This window comes from Aythya ferina (assembly GCF_964211825.1).
Source record: "Aythya ferina genome assembly, chromosome: 2".
Classification (NCBI taxonomy): domain Eukaryota; kingdom Metazoa; phylum Chordata; class Aves; order Anseriformes; family Anatidae; genus Aythya; species Aythya ferina.
The window spans coordinates 133122443-133141864 of record NC_140297.1 but is presented as its reverse complement, the minus strand read 5'-3'; the positions used below and the strand labels follow the sequence as shown (position 1 = coordinate 133141864).

At 38.7% G+C, this 19422-nt stretch overlaps 1 protein-coding gene across 1 annotated transcript; it reads right to left on the bottom strand.

Moving 5' to 3' along the window:
- Positions 1-5970: 5970 nt before the first annotated feature.
- On the bottom strand, positions 5971-17283 carry LOC311432149 (carbonic anhydrase 3-like). Its single transcript, XM_084510347.1, has 7 exons — positions 17169-17283; positions 16827-17024; positions 13316-13434; positions 11617-11709; positions 9665-9730; positions 7134-7289; positions 5971-6556 (listed from the first exon to the last, which is right to left on the bottom strand). Exons 1-7 carry the CDS (start codon positions 17203-17205, stop codon positions 6437-6439), a joined length of 789 nt encoding a protein of 262 aa, XP_084366473.1. The 5' UTR covers positions 17206-17283; the 3' UTR covers positions 5971-6436.
- Positions 17284-19422: the final 2139 nt, after the last annotated feature.

Below are 19422 nucleotides of genomic sequence, written 5' to 3'. Positions count from 1 at the left end.
TACCAGTGAAGTCCTGCAGGGAGCGACAAGGCCAGTCACCAGAGGTGACCAAGGAAAGAGGCTACAAAGGGACTCACACAGAACTGTGTAGTATTTTTTGCAACCTAGCATATCATATGGACATTTCCTGACTCAGAGCAAGCCTGAAGGGAATACTTTCTTAATAATTTTGTTTGAGATGCTCACATTTCTATTCTGCCTTTAGTAGACCTGAATTTTGTCTGTTAAAAAACAAACAAACAAACAAAATCTATTCTACTTGATGTCACGAGCCTCACTTTTGGGGTTCTGAGCCTTTTGATGGTGCTCGAAGGAAAAGAGAGACAGTAGACCCTCCTTTTTCTAATTCCCAACACCTGCATTTGGTTACTCACCTCCACGATAGGGCCTGCAATGTCTGAGCAGTGCTGAATGTCAAGTGAGTCAGTGCTGGAGGCCAGAGCTGATGGCTTCATGAAAATGTTTCTGCAAACCAGTTCCAGTGGATAGGCTTTTGTGCAGCAAAGGTTACATAGCTTGCCTCTTTTTGGTAACAAATACAAGCAAGCAAATTACTGTGTCAAGGAGTAAAAGCCTGTATGTAAGTGGTTAATATAGAGTAGCTGATATTAATTATTAACCCAAACCTGTATGCAGGCTCTCACCTCATGGAAGGCAGTTTATCTGCTTTCACTTGCAAAAAATTACCATTGCTTAGCTACTCTGCAATGCTTTTCTGTTTAGAGGCTCTTCTCTTTCTCCTCTTCCATCTTCCTTCGCCACTCGTCTGCAGCCTACTGCGAATTCTGATAATGCTTAAACTTTTCAGCAATCTGAAAAGTTTCCCCTACTCTCCCCAGACTTTTTGTGAAACCTCCTTCCCTTGTAATTGTTCCCTTGTCATTATTGTTAATTCAACAGAATTAATCACAGGGTGGCACCGTTTTGCTTTCATGCCTGAGAACAATTGATGGAACTGCCACCTTCAGCGAAGGCAGCTTAATTTTGTAGATCACACAAACATGCAAGTTAGAAGGGGTCTCCAGAGGTGCTTTAGTCCAACCTCCTGCTCCCAGCAGGTCCAGTTAGAGCATGCTGCTCAACAGCATGTGCACTCAAGGTCTGAGCATCTCCAAATTCAGATGCCACTGCCCCTTTGGTTTATAGATGTAAATATTTGACCACCCTTGTGTTTTCGTTTTCTTTCTTTTTCTTTTTTCTTCTTTTTCATTTTTTCTTTTTCTCTTTTCCTTTTCCTTTTCCTTTTCCTTCTTCTTCTTCTTCTTCTTCTTCTTCTTCTTCTTCTTCTTCTTCTTCTTCTTCTTCTTCTTCTTCTTCTTCTTCTTCTTCTTCTTCTTCCTTTTTTTCTTTCTCTTCCTTCCTTCCTTCCTTCCTTCCTTCCTTCCTTCCTTCCTTCCTTCCTTCCTTCCTTCCTTCCTTCCTTCCTTCCTTCCTTCCTTCCTTCCTTCCTTCCTTCCTTCCTTCCTTCCTTCCTTCCTTCCTTCCTTCCTTCCTCCCTCCCTCCCTCCCTCCCTCCCTCCCTCCCTCCCTCCCTCCCTCCCTCCCTCCCTCCCTCCCTCCCTCCCTTCCTTCCTTCCTTCCTTCCTTCCTTCCTTCCTTCCTTCCTTCCTTCCTTCCTTCCTTCCTTCCTTCCTTCCTTCCTTTCTCTCTCTCTCTCTCTCCTTCTTCTTTCTTCCTTTCTTTTTCCCATTATATCTAAAAATTCCCCATGTCCCAGATTCTGCCACTTCTCATCTTCTTGCTGTACATTTTTGGGAAATGTCTAACTTTTCTTCCCTTTGCTCCAGATTATTTTAAGGTGTCTCCTTAACCTTCTCAAGTTGTAACAAACCCAGCTCTCTCAGCATCAGGATGCTCCAGCCCCCTGAACTGACCTTCCATTGGACTCAGAACACTCTGTTGATGTCATCTCTTTATCTGGGAGTCAAAAACTGGACCCAGTACTCCAGAAGCAGCCTCCTAGCTGCTGAAGAGAAGGATTTAACCACTCCTCTCAACCTGCTGGCTATGCTCTTGCTAAAGCATTTTTGATTAGGGAATAACAAGTCTTTTCCTCATTTAAGTGCATAGACGTTTCTATTCAGTTAACTTGTCTTGACACAAATACTGAAATCTTGCCTTTTTGATATTAAAATCTCTGAGGATGCATTTTCATTTGTTCTTCTTTGTAATTTGAATAGAAGCAAATTGCAATAATCAATGCAAGATTAATTTAAATGACTAGCACATTTACTCACTGTAATTGCATAGAACATTATCTCCTGATGGATCCATGATGAACTGGTAAAGAAATCTGGCATGTGTTACATACAGGATTAAGTGGGTTCTGCATATTCATACAAGTATTTTGATGTCCAGTCCAAATTTAGAAAGACAAAAATTTCCATAACAGTAATCCTTTTGTATTATTATTATTTTTACTATCACAAGATCTCTATCTGCATTCTAATCTGAATTTTAATGAACATAAAACTTCACAGTCTTTCTGTCTCTCCCTCACAAATAACCCTAAACTGGTCCATTTCATTTTATTGCACTTTTTTTTGCAGATCATACTGATGATCTGTACAGAAGCCCTAAGCTGAAGACACTTTATAAAATGTATTCTTAAAGACAAGGTGAGTCAGATTTGTTCTGTAATTCATCATTAGCTGTACATGAGCTGTACTTCTTTATGGGAAAATGTTACAATATATTCTATTAAATTCTCATTTTTGGAAATAAAAATAATTCCTGAATGCATGCTTTATATTGCAATATATACAAAGATAAATGGGAGAATTAATGGAGAAGAAAGGCAAATAGATGAGGTGGAACTCATACTATATAGATAAATTTTCTGGGGGACAAAAGGCCTCAGGAAGAACCAGATTGTTTTATTTTGTGAAACCGACAAAATGAACATTCTTTAACTCTGATTACTCAAAAGATAAACATGAGCAAGTGAACGCAGAACTCTCTATTAGAAATACAGTAAAAATAATACATACTCTTTTCATTTTGTAGTAGAAATGCATAACCATAACTGCTTGCATATCAACAGTCATACCAGGAATTTATGGTACAGTTTTGAATTTACAGCCAACTGAAAAACAGCCACAGCTTGTGGGAAATTATTTCAGCTAGTAAAAAAGCATTGAAACTGCAGGAATAAACTTTTAATTCTCTAGCAATTGCTCTTGTGAGGTGTGGGATGCTCCAAGGTCTTCAATGTCTCTCAAAACCTAATAGATGGCAATTTATTTCAGTAATTTCTCTGGACTGCTGAAATTAATGCATTACATACATAAAAGTAATCAAGGATTTAGTGCACCATACTGATTAGGATATTTTTTACACTTTTTAAAATTTATGTGTCCACAGTTTTTTTTCTCTGTTTAAGATAGATGAGATAGCAGGATTGTAGTCCACAAAACATATTCTTATTTTGTTACCAATGTTATCAACGCCAAACTGTGCAATTCATCAAAGGGAGAAAGGCAATGGTACAAGACTATGCACTCTTTATTCTTTGAGACAAATGCAAAAGTCTAAAGCATATTTGCAATAATGTTAGTAAATCTGAGGAGTAACCGTTTGAAGACAGAATAGAATGAGAGCAAATGCACGTGGGAATAACCTATATTTCAGGCAGGACTTCCCTGTATGCCAATATACAAAGCATGTATTTGCTGTTGGAGCCACAACTACTGTGCCAGTAGTTGATACACTTCTGTCTATTCTGCCACTCAAGAGCAGTAAAAGAAACACTTAACTAAAGTAAAGGACATCTGATGTGTGGGTAGCAACTGCATAGTGTCAGTGCAATTAATATATTATTTCACTTTAAAAAGTTTACTTCATGTGCTTAAGAAAGTATAAATGAATAAGGAAATTTCAGAATGATGTAACCACTTCAGCTAGTTGATGCATGTGCTTCTTCCAAGAAAACCAAAATTAATATTCAAGTTAGTGATATTCAAGATCATACATGAATGCATGAACTCGGGAAAAATATAAGAGAATATTTGAGTCCAGGCAAAAAATAAAAATAATAAAAATAAAAATAAAAATAAAAATAAAAATAAAAGGCAAATGTGTTTTATCCGATGTCTCATGTTTTTGAGGATCTGTTTGACTGGATACACAGAAACCATGTTGAGATATTAAAATTAACTACAACAGATGAAAAGGTAGTTACTAGAAGGGCTGTCCATCCTTGTATTACAAGCAAATGCATGAAAGAAAACAGTAGCAAGGTTTTCTAGTAAGTTCTTGTTACTTTCCATCACCACTCAGCATTAACAATAAAACCAAAAAAAAAATCAGTTTCTTATGTAAGTCAGTTTATTGGTTCTTGGAAGACACAAAAGCCATTACTTTAAGTGCAGGCAACTAATCCTGTTTTATTGCCCCAATAATAAGAACTTAAAACATCACAGTCAATGCCTTTTAGGTAGAGAGACTCAAATTCTTGTCTTGGTTATTTATGTAGAAACTTTCTCAACACCAAGATCAACTGCTTAAGGATATGACAAGAAATTTTACATGTAAGACATAGTATAATAGAAAAAGTTGTTTATGAGCTTTCTATAGAAACATTTTTATGTGTTGAGATGTACAGACTCAGAAGTTTAAAGATCCAAGAGACCCCTAAAATTAATGCTGTTGCAAGTGCTGCACTCCTAAAATCAAAAGCTGATCTTCTGATAAGTCAATGCCAAACATTTGTAAACAGGATTCAATCAATACTTCAGTTTCTGCTGACAGGTACTTGTTTCTTAAAATAAAATTGCTTCATACTAAGCAAAACAAGCTTCTAATAAACTGAAACATTAATTCTCAATGAGAATTCAGAAATTATTTGAAAAATTCTAAGTGAGTATAAAGGATCAAAATCCACCTTCCCTGAATTCTCACTGAATTGTGATAGTAATAACAGCAGAATTTAGTCAGTATTGCCTATTCCTTACTTCACCGCTGGAGCACATTTTTTCTAGCAAAGATGAAAGGTGAAATAGTGAAGGGTGACTGGAAAATGCCTCTTCTAGCCACTTGTACCCCTGATTTTTTCAAGTTTTGACATATTCCTTATGTATGTCACTGTGAACATGTTTGTTGCAGATCTCCAGAGCTATCTCTGCCACCTATTCATGAGTTAAAGGAAGATAATCCCCAAACTTAAATATCAGGAGACTTTACCTGCCATGACTTTGACTACCCAGTCTCCTGATTGGTACCACCCTGAGAAGTCATCCCAATGGTGAATATTAAGATATTTACTCACATATTCTGCATGTGGGATTAACCTAGGTGGTATTTGTGTTACACTGTTTGGGGAGCATGCCAAAACGATAGCATTTTAGCATTGTGAAGGACAGAAGAAGATGTTTCTGTCTGACAGTCATTCTTTGCTCAGATCGTATGTGCCATCTGAACTGCCTCCCTAGAAAGTGACAGTGCTAAAGAGACTTCACTTAGAGCCTCCAACTATGCAGAGTCACAGTAAACAAACACTTAGGAGACTTAATCTGGATTTTTTTAGTAGCAGGGAAGGCAAATGACATGAGTCATCAGCAAAGACCCTCTCCATATGCAACAAAATCCCTAATAGGTGAAATCATTAATATGTAGACTAAGATGCCAAAAAAAAAAAAAAATGGGCAGAGGATCAAAGATAAAATCCATCATCCTGAGAGGTAACAGTAGAGCAGCAGGAGGAAGGCACTTCACCCCCCAGCAATCCTAAAGCTGCTGTACTAAATACAAGGCAACCTGATACCAGCAATGCTCTAGGGCTGGATGGGTGAAGTAACAGTAGCAGTGAATCAAGGAAAGATCAATGGGCAGCTGCAGGACATGGCAAAGACAGCAAATGCTGCAATGACAGCAAGGTATGTCTTTTTGTCTTCACACACAAAAGCCAAACATGCCTGATTGTATCCCCAGAATCCTGGACAACAAACTATGAACAAGAGAGGAAAAGAAAAATGTGGTATGTTAAAGAGGAGTTTATTCTATGGGACATCTGAGGAAGATATCTATTAAAGATGCTGTAGGAGCAGGCATTTTAGCTCCTGCTCATGCACTGTTTGACCCATTGTTATTCCTGCTTTCCTGAGCTACTGGTTCATTTTTCTGCCTTTACTACATTTCCTTTGAAATTCATTTTAAATATTGGGACTGAGCCCATTTTTCTTCCAAGACCACATGACAGAAGTGACACTATCATAAATGCTAAAACATTTGTGGTCGAGGAATACATGTGTCTCACATTTCCTCCATAAGGTTAGTGATTGCATAGAGTATCTTCTGCTTTAAAAATCAGATTCAGTTTTACCACTCAGAACGTTAAGCTGAGAAACACAGATCTTGATCCAGAGGAAAAGCAGTAGAGAGCAAAAACTAACTATGCTTTAGAATGCAGGGCTTTTCTCAACTCAGGCTCCACAGAGCTTTACTTGAACGAGGCTCTCACCACCCTGCCCTTCACAGGCTGAGGTGGGCGCCAGTTATCAACCAGTGGGTTCATGGCTTCGTTCTCACCATTCTTGGAAAGGCTACGGAGCTTTGCCATCTGCAAGGAAGAAAAATAAAAGGTGGCCACGTAAATTCATCTGGAAACAGCACCTTGATGCCTAGAACAAACACTGAGACAGATGAGGAATTTGATTGTACAACCAATACATTAATTTGTATTATCATTAGGATTTACAGGTTCTAGCTAGTTTGGTTCTTCTCACTTACAATTTTTAGGACGTCAGTAGTTTTCCTGGACCAATAGTTTATTAAACCTGCTAGACATTACTCTTACTTGCCACTAGATACTGAAGTACAAAGAATGAACTGAGCCTGCTGAGAGGACCAACTTTTGTGCCTCTGGGGCAATTCTGCCTGCACTGGTCTTCAGGATCCCACAAACACTCCTGCTGAAGCTATTCCAGATCATGTCTAGGAAGACAGCCCAATTCTCAAGGCCAGCTCTGCAGTTCAATTCAGCTTAACTCTTTTTGAAGCCAATTTCTCACAGCCTTCGGCTAAAGCTCTCTTTATCAAAACATGCAAGGTAAAATATGGCTTGCAAATTATTACACTGACATGGTGCACAACTGTTGAGAACTGTTAAAGGAGTAGCAGAACTAGCTGGAGTTTACCTGGTCAGGGCTGACTTCAATGGGCTCCCTCAAGAGAATCCAAGTGATACACTCCTCACAGGGGGGTGTTGTGAATGAACCATGGTAGGTCCAGTAGTCCCGAGATTTGGGGAAAAGAATTGATGGATCAAAGTGCTGAAAAGGAGCCTCTTTCCCCTTAAAACAAAACAAAACAAAACAAAACAAACAAACAAACAAAAAAAAAAAACCATGAAAAATCAATTAAGTAATTCTAGGCATATACAGCATGAAAGACACCAGCATCAATGTTATAGGGGAAGTAGTTAAATATCAAGATTAATGCAAGAGATCAACCTCCTTTTTGTCTCGTTAAGTATCTGCCCTGAAATTAGTAACTGAAATTTTGACTCCATTAATAAATTAAGAGAAATTGCAGCCTGAATTGTACAGGACCAAAGCAAATTCATTTCTATATTTTTCTATTCCCCGTGCCCTCAAAACTAATTACTGATTATCAAAATTTGTTTTATTTGGGGTCATTTGGGATAAAAGTTAGGGCACTGTAGGTTCTGGTACCATTTTTTATCCAATAGAACAGTGGCCAAGTGTTTATCTACGATTCATTCTTCTTCTCTATCTCAAGGAATTTAAATCTGCATCTTTCTTCCCCTGAAACTGTTCTCTACTTACATTGCTATGGTGACACTTTTAATCTTTTTATTGGCACTGTTACACAAAGCAAGAAACTGAAATACTCCCTGGAAGGGTACAGGACCTTGAATGCCTTTTTACTAAAGGTGAGCATCACCAGACAAGGAAGAACAGCAGACACCAGACAACATTTCCTGTTTTCTTTTCTACTAAAGGGCATACTTGAGTATCTCAACAGCAGTGTAATAAGATTTTCTTGTCTCCCCTGCAGGTGACCAAGAACTAAACAAGAAAGTTTAGTTCTCTACTGGTATTTAGGAAGCAATTCTGGAAAGCAAAATCTGTTCTTCCAAATTGCTGCTCTTCTAATAGAGAATCTTCTGTAGACAGAAACAGAGAACTACCCTACAAAGTGTAACGGGAGGAACTGAAACCTTTTCCACACATCCTTGCACAAAATACCACCAGAAGGAATAGCATCAAGATTCCAAACGTCTTCCTGACAAAATTATTCTGTAAATTCTGAAAATGAGTTTGCAAATAGCTTCAAACAAAACTGTGCTTTTTCAGTAAATACAGTACAAAAAATACAGGCCAAAAAGCTACTCTTTCTGTAATGCATCACAGTGACTGAGACTGCACGTGAGATAAATACACTGATGATACCATCCATTAATCTGTCCTGAAAAATAACAGTCTTGGTTAAATGTATGTTATGACAGGAACAGAAAGTTTAAGAAATAAAATACAAGATCTGTATGATTGCACATGGCCTATCTTTCTCTGCTTTTCCCAGAACCAAAACAAACAGTATCTGTAGGAAATCAGATTTCTTCTATTTTTTCTGTTTTGTAGTTAGAAGTCATAAATTCTGCCCACAAGGCAGTCCTGAATATGATGTAATGGGGTGGTTATCACTACCACCTAGTCATAATTATATGAGACACAGTGTTTCAAAGGGCAATTTATAAACTTTTTTCAACTGTAGCAAAGCTCTTCTGCATGTAAATGGCAAAAAAGGGACAAAAGGGTTACAAGAGGAAGCTCAAACTATATTAAGATTGATATCATTGACAAAGTAGGTGGCATAAAATTGATCTTCAATTCCCTCAGCAGAAAGAAATGAAATGTAATGAAAGCTAAGAAAAGCTAAGCTAAGGTTGAAACATTAAAATTAACAAGACTGAGTGAGGAGATAACAGATTTTAGACTCAGACCTTCACATCAATGGCAGTAAGTATTTACAAACTTACATGTTTTAATATATACTTAAAGTAAATGAAAGAAATTCTGCTAAATTTGCAAGAAAATGTTTATAAACTTTGTAAAATCGAGTCCTAGTGATCTGGTGATATGTTCAATATCATACATAAAAATGAGTTTTAGCATCATTAGATAGAATCATAAGGCTTTTCATGAAGTGGAATGGTAAGGTAGGCCTAGGAGATAAGTTTATGTTAAATAATGATGTTAAGAAGTAGCATCATAATTCTCTGCAAATAAACTCCCTTCTGCAGTTTAATGTATGTAATAGGTATGGACTTATGTCCTTAGATAAGCATTTTGTCCTCTGGCCTCAAATTCAAAAAGCTTTTAATTTCTTCTTGGTGTTTGTACACTAGCTTATTTACACACAGCAGTGCCAATAAGATTATCAGCTATGCATGCAAGGACTGACAAAATATCATCCTCAGCATGAATAATTACAGAAGTGAAAAGTTAGATGCTTACTTCGATAAAAAAAAAGAAGTGTCCTGCTTCACAGTCCACTCTATCACCTCCAGTGCTAATGTTAGGTACCAGAATGATGCCAAAAAGAATGAATCTCAACTTCTAATTTCTACTCCTGATGCTTTTCAACTACATTTTATCACAAAAAAAAAAAAAAAAAGAGAGTGAGAGAGAGCAAGTTTTGATACCTTGGTTTTAATGTTATCTATTTCTTCAAGAATTCTCTTCATTTCTGGTTTGGGAGTTTTTCCAACCTGTAATGCAAAGCACAAGTATTGTATATTTTTATCATGCTCCACAGTATGTAGATGTATATCACATCCATCAAGTTAGGCAGCAGTACCTTTGCAGTCCCAAGTTTAATTATTTAATTAAAAAGGCGTCCATGTGGATTCCAACTCTGTGTGCTTATTGGCAGGGCCCACCGGGCATGAACCTACGGACAACACCCTCAGAGCATCCAAATCAGACTGGCACAAAACTATGTCTGTTAAAACAATGTCCAGAATAGAAGACTCTGATGCTAACAGAAAACTGGCTTTGTAATTCAAAAGTGTGCTGTAAGACTCCACAAGACAGCTCCCACTGTCTGAGCAACAAACTGTACATGCAGTGTCATCTAGACCCTGCAGGGTCCAGCCCTTGGCTCCTGGTTTGGAAGCAACCCACAATTTCTGTGAGATGTATGGGCACTCAGGAAAGTGCTGGTAATGAAGATACAGGGCTCTCACAGACACAGAATATCCTGCAGCACATATGCAGTCAGATCAGACCTGATGTAAGACATATGATGAGAATAATGTCATGAACCCCTAAAGCTCTGGAATCACTCTATTGCTTGTGTTCATGACATTCAGCACCACCAAAAGCTTTGACATGGCTCTGCATCTGAGAGTAAAGACAGTATGCATAAAACATGTTTTTAATTACGTTTTTTTTACCAAAAAGATTAAATTCCACTATTCAGGAGATAATTCAATCTCTGTTCTAGCAATACTCAAAATCCAGTCATGAAACAAGACAAACCCAGAGCAGAACAATGACTCATGTCAAAGAGCAAGAAAAAAATGAAAGGCCAACGAAGACAGAGTGATACTACTTTCTTTTGTAGACTTTTTAGCTGACCTTAGCATGGTCAATAGGAACATAATGTTATACTTTGTAAGTTGTGCTTTACAAGACAAAATTTTAATCCAGAATAGATGAAAAAAGATGACAAAGGAAAAATAATCAAAGGACATTGTCTAGCAGAATGTGTCCCTGCTCATGTCAGGGGGGTTGGAACTATATGATCTTTTAGGTCCCTTCCAAACCACTGAGATTCTACATAGTCATAGGGGAGAATCTGTACAGGTGCTGAAATTCTATCACTATCAGTTTAAAATAACTACAAGAAAAAAGGCCAGGCTGGTTCACGGTATAACAGAATTAAAATGGCATTGGATTTAGTCTGTCCAAGGGCACTGTGGCAAAATTAATTATATCCACTTGCTACATTTGTATGAATGCAAATTAGCATTGATTAGGCAATAAAAGGGGACATATTCTCTGACACTGTGCTCAACCTGGAGATCACACCTGTGGGTACAATGAGAACAACATATCTGAAGTTTGCATAATTTATCCTACTTGTTTGTTTGCATGTAAGTGCACATACAGGTTTGACACGAGGATTGATTTCTGTCTATAAAAAGATCAATTGCAAAATATCAGTATTGTAATATTTTTATTAACCTGCTTTATTTCAAGGTTAAGATGTTCAGTGAGCTCCTTTTACTGTCAGTTCTTACAAGTATTTAGTCTTTTGGAGTAGGTTTCTTGAACTCTCTTTGATTCTCAGCTCATGTAGGGATCATCAAGAGATCAAGGGAGTGAATCAGTCAACATAATCCTGCTGACAGGTAGATATAATAATACCTGTTAGTAGATAAAGGGCAGGAGGAAACACTCCTATACAGAGAGTCCTTCTCACTCAGTACACATCACAGCACAGAGCTGACATAGGGCCCAAGGACATATGTGACTTCAGTCTGTGCATCACTTTGACTGTTTTCCTGTAAAATGATATAGTATAGGGAAAAATAAAGGTAAAATATGGTAAATACAGAAAATATATGAAAACTGAATGTTTGCCACTTACTTTCAGAAAAATGCCCACAACAGCCACACCATCAGGTTGTTTCAAAGCTCCAGCAAAATTGCCATGTTTTGGATTCCAGTGTACCATGTGTAACTAAAAATCAATAAAATTTCAGTTATAAATGCGAGAAATTGCCAATGGTGCAGTCTTCCAATCTCTTACATTATATTAAGAAATTTCCACTAGACAGCAAGTAAAGGAATGGACATGAAAAAGGAAACTACACATAAGTATCTCCAGTTCATGTTCCCACGCTTCCACGTGCTCACACTTTCTATATACAACACTTTAGATATGATTGAAGCATAAAGGAAAGAAAATGGAGTTTACCACACGTCTTTTAAAAATTCATCAGACAATTCAGCTATACACAGTTCAACCCAAGCATGTGACATGCACACATGCAGTGCATATAGCACCTACTGACATGCACTTCACTCAAGTAGATTTTCAGGTTATGCAGATAATCAGCTCTGGGATTTACACTGGGTTTTATCTAGTACATTTGTTATTGTTTTTTATTTCTTACAGTTCTCTGCACATCATACTGGAGAGGAGTAGAGATTGTAACCTGGGGGTTCCTTCATATTTCTGCTTTCAACAATGCTTATTTTCAGGATATATTTTAAGTTTTCTATCTCCTTCCAGAAAAATATCCTGTAAATAGCTAGAAGTGCTGCAGTGTCTCAAAATAAGCAGTGTCTGGACCATGGTACCATACAAAACAATAGGAGTCTGGTGAATATTTTGAATGCAAATTCTTAACTTCTTTTTTAAACTATTTTATTTTTTAAATAACAACAAAATAACTTTTCCTGAATACAAACTTGTGTAATGCTGTTTCTTTTCCCTTATGAATAAAGATATAATTGCTAAGGATAACAGTAGAGTAGCCATGTTATCTTTGGCCACATTTTGGCAAAATGTCATGCATTCCAGGCATTCTTCTCTTGTCTATAAATACCCAAATACTGAAAAAAAAAAAAAAAAAAAGGCAGAGTAAGAAGTCTGTGCTTGAACTAACCAAAAAGTAGCTTGAGGAAGCAGAATTTGTCTGTAGTCAGTCACAGAAAGTAGAATACTAATGCAATTTGGCTGTGCCTAAAGAATGTGAGGAAAAAAAAAAAAAAAAAAAAAAAAAAAAAAAAAAAAAACATCACCCACAGTCAGTTCTGCAATGTATGTGCATCCTGACCCTGTAAAATATCTACCAGAATTTTCTCATATGATGGGTGGGCAGAACCCCTGTAAGCTCTGCACCTCAAGGATATAGGTTATTTACAGTTGTAAAACACTTTTTTCTACTCATAATGCTTCATGAAACTAAATTAGTAATTCAAGTTATGCCACAAATTATTAACAGCCAACAAAGCATCAGCAGAAAACAGAGCTTTCTATTTGGAAATAATACATCACTTTGCCTCAAGGATTTTTAAAACGTTCTACAAATACAGCAAAAACTCATTCAATGAGGCAAGTTTCATGTTAGTATTTGCAAAGATATGTTTGTTGTCTGATGCAGCATATTCCACTGCACAGTGATGAATATTTACAAGTTTCACAGACAGAGTTTAGAGAAAAAAATAAAGAGATTTTAGAGAAAAAATAAATGCTTGTAAAAGCGAGAATGGTTAATCTGTTCAGATGCACAACCAAATTCCAGTTAGTATTGAACACTACTGTTAAAACTCAGTCCTACCTCTGCTGCATATTTCACCCCATCTATAACATGCTCAGAGCCATGGTCATCAGAGGAACCCCAGTGCAAGTGCAGCTGGCGCAGCCTGTATGCTCCTGTGAGCGGCCCACCTCTCAGCACTGCAATTGATAGTCTGCATCAATGCCAGCCTACAAACTAGTCTGTAAGCAAACTATGGTTACAGCATGGTTGGGTGCTTCTAAAAAGAAAAAATGTTCCTAGGCACATAATGCTTACCACACATCAGCAATTTGCATAAACCCTGACTCTCAAAACACCACTCCTGTTCTTCTTGTTAGGTTTGGGGACTTTTTTTTCAGCAGGGACAGCCTAGAGGATAAGCTCTCAAATGTATTTTTTCATTCATTACCTAAGGCAGGAATGAGACGTGTTTCCTTACACAGAAAGCTGATAATGCAGTTCACAACTGCAGTGCCAGAAGACCTTGCTTAAATAGCATTCAAGTTTGAACTTCTAACAATAGCTTTGAAGTTCAAAGTTAACATATTTAAAACCTCTTGAACCCAATGGTGTCAAATTAATTCTTGATATCACGTGTTTTGGAATACCTACAGATAAAAGACGTGCTAAACACATAACAGAAGGTTTAATTTTGCAGTTTCTCTTTTAAGTTGGTATCTGTCATAGCCATTGACAGAGGGCAGAGAGGCAGAAACAAAGCACTGCCTCAGGTTTTAGGCATGCCTTCCTCTTACTTTTTTGAGTTTAATGTATAAGTAGATTATCCTAACTAAATCAATACTGTATAGAGCCCTCAGTAGAAGATATATCACTTTATTCTTGTTTTACTTTTGAATATAGGAAAAATGGCATAGACTCTGCGGCCCAAATTCTTGATAGTATTTGCTTGCCCTTTTACACAGCAGTTTGCACAAGGAACGAACTTTCCTTTAAGAGCTGAATTTGTGTTCAACCTACATTTACAAGCTAAATCAGTATCAGAGTTAGAAACTCATTTTTCAGTGGTTTCTTACTAATGGCACTTCTGAGAAATCAAATACTGTGTAGCACTTGGAAACGGCACTCCATAACGGTCCAGGTATCTCCAGCATAAACAGAAACCTTTCTAACTTAAAAGATTTTTCCATGAGATTAGACCAAAAAAAAATGTTTCTGAAATTCTTTTTCCTGTGGTTCTTTAGAGCTGTTAAACATTGTATTTTATTCCAACAGGCAAATCTACTACGCAGCAGCCTGCAGAAAATTGAGAGCAGGGAGTTCACATTGTGTGTCCAAAGAAGCAAGAGACATACTGGGGAGGGAAAATGATTTACAGGAAGGGCTACACCTGTCTTGACCGTATCAGGGTCTATCTCCAACACAATTCCCTGGGCAGACACCTTCTTGAGCAGCCTCTTTCTAAAGATTTCTGCCTTCAGGAATCTGCAAAGAAGACACATCAGATCCATCCAGAAAGGTTCATAATCAATTTAATTCTTTATATGCTTTTAAGTCATGGGATTGATTTTATGCAGTGCTTGTGGACAAGAATTCCATGTTAAAACAGAAGTGTAATTTATTATTTTTCTAAGGCTTCTATATAGAAGCAGCAGTAATTGGTATTAAAGCACAAAAACATAAAGAGATGGTACTTGTCCTAAATAGTTTAGATTCTATCTCTGAGATGTGAAACAGTAACACGTAGCTATAACTGTAAATGGAGGAGTCGAAGGAAACAATGAGCTCATCAGAATACACAGGAGTGATTTTAACCTTTCAATATACCATTGATGTATATCATTAATTATACAGCTTCCTAAGAACAGAATCACAATAAAAATGCCATCAAAGCTGATGCAAAAAATAAAAATAAAAAAAGGAAAGTTACGGTTTTCCATTAATTAGATTGTTTTCCTTCTTGTTAAAAGGAATTCAATATCAATATTGCATACTCTTGAGATGTTTTCACATTATATGGTATGTGAATTTACTTTTAACTTTAACTGCTGATGCCTGTTTGTATTCAGAACCATAAGCTAATACACCTCTGGAATCCAGTTTTGAAAAATTTAACTTGAGATGCAAGACTGATCTCTCAACTAAATAGCAAAGCCATTTCATGGCTTTTCTGAAGTGACTTCTACAAAGCAGAGGGAAAAGAATCATTATCAGATGTCAAAGGTTGAGTCAAAAGAATCTAAACATTTCCAGAACTTGCTGAACAGTTTTGGGATTACCACTCAAAGTAGATAGTCGCAATTATTAAGCTATGTAGTCTGCATGCAGCATACTTAATGTAGGTGTAATGCTTCTGCAGCACTTTATAGGTGCTGCAGAATATGTACTGAATATTACTGCATGAATATGCAGTAATGATAACTGTCAGGATTTTCATTTAATTGTAGAATTTTTTTCCCTTTTGAACATACAGTTGTAGTTCTGCTGTTTACACAGTTAAAAATTCCATCTTTGGCATTTTGCTTAAGCAGGCATTTCAGGCTTTGGGCTCTGTTTACCTGCTTTGTTCTATTAAAAATAACATTGCCATGCTTGTTTTCAGGTAATACTACTCTAGTTCACATAGCTTGAATGACTGTCACTGTTGAAACAAGTATGACCATGACCATCAAGAAAAGACAAAAAAAATGTCCTATGCAGCGAGAGGTGCTGTAACAAGTTGTTTTTAATTGGTTGCTTCCTTTGGCATTCAAGGAAGTAAGTCTTTACATCTTTACAAATTCTTATGGGAAATGGTAACAGCATTTGTGATTTGACTACATCCATTTCTCCAACCTGGAAAAGTCAGTAAAACCTCAGTTTTGGGTAGCTGCTCATACCAAAACGATGTAGGTAACTTTTGCCAAGAAAAGTTGTAGATTCAAAGGCTGATTTTTGTGATGTAATGTCAATATAAGTAGAAGAGATATCTGCAGAATTAGAAAAAATAGCCAGGACAAGCATGTAGAAGTTTCCCTGTTATACCTAAGACACAAAATGAGTGTGGATTGGATACCTTCCCTGGAAAGAATAACCGTAGTGTCCAAGCGTTCAAATATATTCAAAAATATTCAAATCTGAAATAGCCACATGGCTAAACAGACTAACAGGCTAACCTATCTGCTGAGGATGTGAAGCAAACTGACAAAATCTAGATCAATGCCTGTGACAACATGCAAGTTTTGTGCTTATGAAGTGTCTACGACAGCATATTAAACCTTCCTGGATAAAATTCACTCATTTGACACAACACCTGAGGACTTGGTGTCCATGTAGAAAGTTACTTTTGGGAAGTACTAGCCGTAATACCTGGCTGCTACTCAGTCTCCCTTCTCCACTGTGTGACAGGGGTGTCCATGCAGCTGTAGCCTCCCTGCCCAACCTGTGCTCAACCTAAAAAAGGCAGGGTGCACTGAAATAAACTCTGGACCACATCTCACCTACCCAAATAACTTCCTCCGTGTGGGCTAGCTACAGTGGGATGTGTTTTGATTTCAAGCACAATGTAAGCTTTAACTCCTGACAACCCCCAAAAGCCAAAACAAAAGCTGACCTGATCTATCAAAACTGTCATCAAAGACAACTCTGCAGGTCCGCCCGTTGTTCAGGATGGTTTTGGCTGCTCCGGGGTCGTAACTGGCATGCCAAGGCGCCAGTGAAGAGTCATGCCGCACATCTTTACTGTTGATTTCGATGGGCGACTGCTTGTCTCCTTTGGCCATCGGGTAGTTTTCATGCCAGCGCTCGGGTCCTGGGTGGAAACGCAAGGGCAGGTCACCAACACCTCCCAGCCAGACCCCGGCTCTCAGCAGAGCGATGACCCCCAGCCCCGGGGCTGCCCTCTGGGCTCCCCCCGGGCATTTCAACCCGAGGGAGACCCCGCTCCCCCTCTCACCGTTGTCGCTGTCGTAACCCCACACAGACTGTGCCATGGTGTCGCTGTCTGTCCTATGCCTCGCCTCCCCCAGCGGCGCTGGCGGCACGGTGGTCCCGTCTCGCCCTCCCCGGGGTCTTTTTATAGACGGCAGCGGCTTCATGGCCCCCACGCCCCCTCCGAGACGGGCAGGACTGGGCTGGGCTGGGGGCGGTGCGGGGAGAGCGGCGCTGACTCGGCGGTACCCGGGGCTGTGTCCTTCGTCCCCGAACCCATCCACAAGCAGGGGTTTAAACGCGATTTTCGTCCCCCTTCGCAAGGCAGAGGGATGGCGGCGGCGCCCAGCGAGTCCTCTGGGACTCCGGTGCACAGCGCGCACCGCTCCGCCAGACCTGAGGGGGATGCATCGCCCTGACGGGGGGAGACAGCGGCGGGCGGTGGGGCTGGGGTGGGAAGCCGCTGATGTGGGCTTGGGCGAGCTGCCGGCGTGGGCACACCTCAGGGCTTCCTCTCAAACTGTTTTCACACATGCTCCCGTATTAACAACCCCAAAAGATGCAATTATATGCCTGAAGGGATGTATCATAGTCGGAGAAAAGCCGTGTCATTATGCAAAGCTAGCCTTTGTCAGCTGCAAAATAAACCTATTCCTTACAGTTTGGTCAAATTCGAGTTTGATTTTGTCCGTTTGATTCTCATGTACACAGGGAGCCTTACACCAGGCAGGGTGCAAGACCATGCGTTTGCTGGCTGCTGAGCCCACGGGTGGCTCAGGCATGCAGGGCCTACTAAAAGGTAGGAAATTAGAGGCAAATTAGGTTGGAAATTAGAAGACACTTCTCAGAAAGAGTAGTCAAATATTGGAACAGGTTGCTCAGGGAGGTGGTGGAGTCACTGTCCCTGGGGGTGTTCAACGAAAGGTTGGACATGGTGCTTAGGGACATGATTTAGTGGGTGACATTGGTAGTAGGGGGATAGTTGGACCAAGTGATGTTGGAGGTCTTTTCCAACCTTAATGATTCTGTGATTCTATGATTCTATAGAAAGGTGCACACTCAAAGGCCAATCCTCCATTCTCCACAGCTATTACCCTCTGCTAACACTGGCAACAAGGAGCATTGGTGAGGCCTAACGGGCTGAAATTCAGCCTGATTATCTCATAGACTATCACTAAGCATTGGGACAAATCAGAATCGAGGCTGCGTATTTCAGCCTCTAAATGAAAGCAAGCATTTGCCACATTAGGCAACTTGGCAATCTATATTTTGGTCAGGAAAACAGCTGTTTTTCAGATGATGGAGAGTTAGTGATCTTTATGGTGATAGTTGCTTTTCTCCCTACATTTTTGTTGAATGCTCAAAGGTTTTCTTTCAAATGCCACCTTGACTACAATCTCCCATGACTTTGTCACTCTGTGTTAGCAGTACCGCAACCATATCAGTCTCCTGCTAAATACTATCTCAAACTGCATACCTCAAGCTAAATAATATCTCAAGCTAAATGTTTGGGGGTCTGCCAAGAGGTGTTGCACACCACGGAGATTTCCAACATAGTTTCAGGGAGGTTGCCCAAATGCAGCATGTGCCCATCAGCACTGGAAAGTAGAATGAACATAAAAAAAATCAGCTTAGAGATGGCAAAAATTGTAAAACCCTTGTATTGGTGAGGTACAGGGAAGCACTTGAGAAGCTACATTATACAGAACATAAAGTTAATTTGGTCATATTTTACATCCCACAACCACCTAGAGGATAAGGTCTCCACATATAACTTACTTACATTGCTGGGTTACTAAATAGCTAAATTTGGACTTGTTCAGGGTAACTACAATGATTTATTTAAACTTAATTAGTAAATTCTTCTTGCTCTGAGGTTAATCATAAGTTGATATCCCCTGTTTGAGAGGAAGGTAGGACAAGATCTCTTCTCTTAGGAATCTGCTTCTGAGAAGATTCATGTAGACCTTTATATACTCTCTATGTATCTTTAGAGAAGATTAAAACTTGTGAAATCTTAGAAGCTTATACAGTATTATAAGAAGTGTACCTATCAGCACCTTTAAAGATACAATGATGTGCTCATAACCAAAGTGTCCTTTAAAAAGTGTAGTTTCTCTATTTTTCTTAGACAGAAATAAGAAAATACTAGGAACTGATTTAGAAACAATGGGATGAAATATTATATCTTTTCAATTTCAAAAAAAAAAAAAAAGAACTCTGAAACGAAAGAAAATATAATCTTTTACTCTGTCATCAATCAAATGGATCATGACACA